Source organism: Penaeus monodon, chromosome 43, assembly GCF_015228065.2.
Source record: "Penaeus monodon isolate SGIC_2016 chromosome 43, NSTDA_Pmon_1, whole genome shotgun sequence".
NCBI lineage: Eukaryota > Metazoa > Arthropoda > Malacostraca > Decapoda > Penaeidae > Penaeus > Penaeus monodon.
In genome coordinates this window covers 24632584-24637583 of record NC_051428.1, presented here as the reverse complement: position 1 = coordinate 24637583, position 5000 = coordinate 24632584, and the positions used below count along the sequence as shown (strand labels likewise).

The window sequence follows — 5000 nt, the reverse complement described above, 5'->3', positions numbered from 1 at the left end:
CGGCACTAAGACAATGAAAAGGGTCAGTGTCTTTTATCCTGTGTGTGTGAGTGAGCTGAATGTGTGTGTGTATGCGTGTGTGAGTGACAGCTATCGTTAATGAGAGGGAAGCGAGAGTGACCTCACACAGAGAATGAATCACAAACACGAATATTAACGTTTGCTATAACAAGACTGAAGTAAATTAGCAATGCTAGCTATTTAAGATTATTTCAACTACCACATTGAATTCAGCGTATAATGATATGCGACAGAATGTACGCATGAATGAATGGTGACATGAAAAAATATTCGCCAAATTTTTATCAAGCAAATCTTCTCGGGGTCAGAAATCTGAACTGCCGAGGTACATGTCTAGCTTTGCACGTCAGACTTCAATAAAACTCAATAACGGGGGGATCCTATACCCAAATGCCGTATATGACTGAAGCGACTCGAGCCAGGAATATAATAACCCTGCTCTCTTCTGCGTATCTGTAATGGGCGCTCGCAAAATTCCCGAAGGATATATAATTCACGAATCACACAAACGCTTGGGGGGTACCCAAAACATGCAAGCGACTTCAAGAGGGTGAGAAAGGTGTGATTAATAAGCGAATAATGATTCTAGCTTAAACCCTAGTCCTACATTAATTAACGGACGTAACCGCGGGTCACACCGACTCAAAGGGAGCCGAACGAACGAATAACTTTACTCTCGAACGACGGAGCGCAGATCTATTAGGCGTTTACGCAACCCCGGGGCAATATCGGGCAATCCTGTGCACTATGATAAGGGGGAAGATCCTACGCTATATCCAAATAATACAATTTTGTTACCTGCTTCGCTCTAGCGCCGATAGAACGTGTCACCAAAAAGCAATGTAACAATGATATGCTTGCTTCCAAATTAGAGGGAACCAAGTGGTCATCTGACCTTACCCACGCCGCCACCCACCGGGAAAAGAGAAAGTGAGGTCAGGTCAAGACAGGAAAATAACCTTTTTCTAATCCAAAGTGACCGCAAAAGAAAGAAAAGGGACGGTCAGGTCGGGGGGCGAGGGTTAGGAACGAGATAAAATGAAATGATATTCGTGATAAGATAAAATCACGAACGCGTTAAATTCGTTGCAGATGAAACAATATAAATCTCTAAAAACGAGAGAAAATAATTAATTACTTTACTAACGAACGATATTCATGTTTATTGATCACATACTCGATCGCACGGAAATGCGATCTGAGGTGGAAGAATAGTGGAGAACGTGCCATTTGCTGTCCTTAGCACCTATTAACCCAACAAAAAACAACGGCTTAACACATGTATGGGAGAAGAAGGGAAAAGAAATAAGAAAGGGGCCCAAACGTGTACTTACGTGTTTTTTTTTTTTAGCCATGTCTTGAAGCAGTCGAGCGGATTTTCTTCGGAGATTTGCGTTCATGCTGCGAGCCGGAAGGACGCAGCGCCACCCTGCCACCAGACTGTGTAAAAGGCTATTCGTACTCTAGTACAGTGGCTGACAGGGACGCAAAACACACGTAAAGGGGTGAACACACGCTACGACGACGCTACGACTTGTCTAAAGGGGCAAAAGCGCCGCGTGGAGGCCACGGTCAGCTGCCCGGAGAGAGGGCGGAGCTGACCTACCGCGCTGGTTGCTTGACACGAACTCCCCCGGAGGGAGGCGAGAGCTGACCCTACCGCGTCGGTAGCTTGGAACGAACTCCCGCGGAGGTCACGGTCAGCTGCCCGGAGAGAGGGCGGAGCTGACCTTAGTGCGCTGGTAGCTGGCTACGAACTCCCGGTCAAACGAGGTCAGATATAAAATGTGACCTCCGCCCTCGCTGAGCGGGTGGTTCTTATTTGGGACATTTGGATCCACGTGGAAAACAGCCACGTGGTCCACTGGTAACAGAAATAGAATTATCCACATCCTGTAACAGAAATAGAATTATCCACATCTTATACACACACACACACACACACGCACACACACACACACACGCTTATATATATATATATATATATATATATATATATATATATATATATATATATATATAGATATAGATATGTATATATGTATATATATATGTAATATATATATATATAATATATATATATATATATATATATATATATATATATATATATATATATATATATATATACCTGGCTGACCAAATGCTGCGCCCTCACGCCGCAGTCCTCCTGAGTCCACCTTATCACAGGAAGCAGCCACTTCGCGCCTTCCACTCCTGAGCCTGGTTTACCCAAGGTCCTTCCAGATGACCTTCAACAAGAAACCAGCAAGCTAAGAACCCTTTCATTTCACGTGTCGTTCATATTCTGATGACACCGGTGCTCCCAACCTCTCGTGTCGTTCATATCTAGTGCCTTGCGGTGGTCTGTCGTTCACACACACACACACACACACACACACACATGCACACACATGCACACACGCACACACATACACACACACAAACACACAAACACACACACACACACACGCACACACAAACACACACACACATACACATACAATTTAAATCTGTATCTGTGTACATGCATGTATGCGTCCCATTATCTACATGTCTCTATGTAGATCCATATCTGCAAGTCCATATATCCATCTCGCTGTCCACACTATCTATCCATCTACCAGTATTGACGAACCGCATGAAGGGGTGACTATGATACACGATCCTCATGATTACAAAGCCATTACATGCGGTTCTACTCGGCGGGAGAGAAAATCGAGCTCTGTAGGACTTTCTCTTTAAACGGATCAATCAGCTCATTGCCCTTTTCGATTTAACTTTCTATCTGTTCCCCCTTTTGAAGAGTGGATTGGGATAATAGAAATGAAATGGGAATGGCGCACTGTTGCTATAGATATATATCAGCTGATACGATTTAAATGATAAAACTGCTGTTCCATCTACATTACATTATGGACGTTGGTGATGTCAGTATTGACAAGGAGGATACGGATAAGGATGAAAATATTACTGCTACAACTGTTACAACAACAACAATAACAACTACAACTACTGCTCTTACCATTACAAGTACTACAACAACTTTTAATATATCTGTATCCCTTCCCTTTTAATAAAACCTACTACACATTTTTTTATAACCTACTCCTTGCGTATATACACATAGATGGAACATATTACATTATTCATTACATTGCATTCATTCTCTTGCCCCACTTAATTAATTAATCAATATAATTTATCAGTTTAATGGAATTATTCAATCTAATAATTCGTGAATGAACGTTTGGTCAATAGTTTCACCTTCCTGTAGTTGTTGGCTTCACTGAAACGTTTTGACGAATTTCTTAAAACGTTTTGTCTGGCACATTTCGTATTTTCATCATGACGAATACGAACTCATACTCTTTCTTGTACTTTATTACGTAACTACTTTTATTTCTGATTATGTAATTAGCAGTAGAATATCACTAATGATAATAAGAATGTGGATAAGGATGATTATGATAATGATTTTGATGAAGTTGGTGATAACAACAAGACAATAACAATGAAAATTATGATAGTAATACTGACAATAATAATAATGATAATAATAGTAATGATAATAATAATGATAATAATATTGATATAATAATAAAGATAATGATAATGATGACAATGTTATATAATTATACTACTACTATTAATAGTAACCACAATAATAATAATATTGATTTTAAAAACAATAGCATAACATTAATAACATTACTAATGATGAGGATAACGACATTCTAGTCCACATTACAACCTACGATCGCATAGCTTTCGCTCATCCTCGAAATATTTTCATTTTCTTTGCACTTATTTATCACCTATTACTCCTCATATTCCCTGTTTCTCCTCATGTCCTTGTTCCTCCTCCTCTATACCCCTATTCAAAACCTCACTTCCCTTCCCCTCCTTATATTTATCACCCATTCTCCTGTTCCTCATATTCATCCCTTTCTTCTGCTCCTTCTCATACTGCCTGTTTCTCCTCATATCCATCACCCATTCTCCTGCTGCTCCTTCCTCCCTGCTTCTCATATTTATCAGCCGTTTTCCTGTTCCTCCCTCCTCATCTCTCTGCTTCTATTTCTTGCTTCTCTTCATATTCATCACCCGTTCTCCTTCTCCTCACCTCCCTTCTCCTCCTGACATCCCCCTCTCCCTCCTCTCCTTCCTCACCTCCCTCCTTCTCCTCCTATTCATCGCTCATTCTCCTTTCTCCCCCCTCCTCATCTCTCCCCTTCTCCTATTCATCCCCCATTCTCCTGCTCCTCCCTCCTCTCCTTCCTCACCTCCTTGCTGCCCCTGACGTCCCCCTGCTGGAGGGCGAAGGCGGACAGCGTGTTGAAGGCCTTGACGACGTGGCTCTCCGGAAGGCACTCCTGCAGGCGCTCCGCTACGCTCTCGGGCCGGCGGGGGCTGTTAGGAGGTCTGGAATTATGGGTCGATTATTTTATTTATCTATTTCTCTGTAGCTGGTCAATTGTCTTTTTTTTCACGTGGTGGTAAGTAAGGTAAAACACACACACGCAGGTACACACATACACACTCACTACGAACTCAGATACACACACACACACACACAAACAGACACACACTTTGTACATAATCCCAAACCTCCATTCCTGACACACCAGCGCCTGATATCAGTCTCCGCTGACACTCCCGACTTCTCACCTGTTGCTGACGTCGACCACGATCTTCCCGGCGAGCAGGTGTCGAGGGAGAGAGCCGTGGTGTTCCGCAGGGATGGCCACTAGGACCACCTCTCCCTCCTCCAGGGCCTCCTTCAGCGTTGTCACGGTGACGGCCGCACACTTCAGTCTCTGTCTAAGGAAAGGGAAGGGGGTGAAGGAGGTAGAGGAAGAGGAAGAGGAGGACTATGATAATGGTAAAAATGGCCACGCACTCCAAATCTTAGTTGTTGTTTAAAGAATGGAACGGGATGGAGATGGAAGCGGAAGATAATGGTGAGGTAAGAGAAA

At 42.7% G+C, this 5000-nt stretch overlaps 1 protein-coding gene across 1 annotated transcript in view; it reads right to left on the bottom strand.

Moving 5' to 3' along the window:
* Positions 1-5000, bottom strand: part of LOC119568327 (metalloreductase STEAP3-like) — a 27603-nt gene that overhangs the window by 10549 nt on the left and 12054 nt on the right. The window contains exons 3-4 of the mRNA XM_037916782.1: positions 4693-4845; positions 4308-4446 (exon numbers count right to left, since the gene is read on the bottom strand). Coding sequence (XP_037772710.1) covers positions 4308-4446; positions 4693-4845 — 292 coding nt within the window. The remainder of the gene's footprint in view (positions 1-4307; positions 4447-4692; positions 4846-5000) is intronic.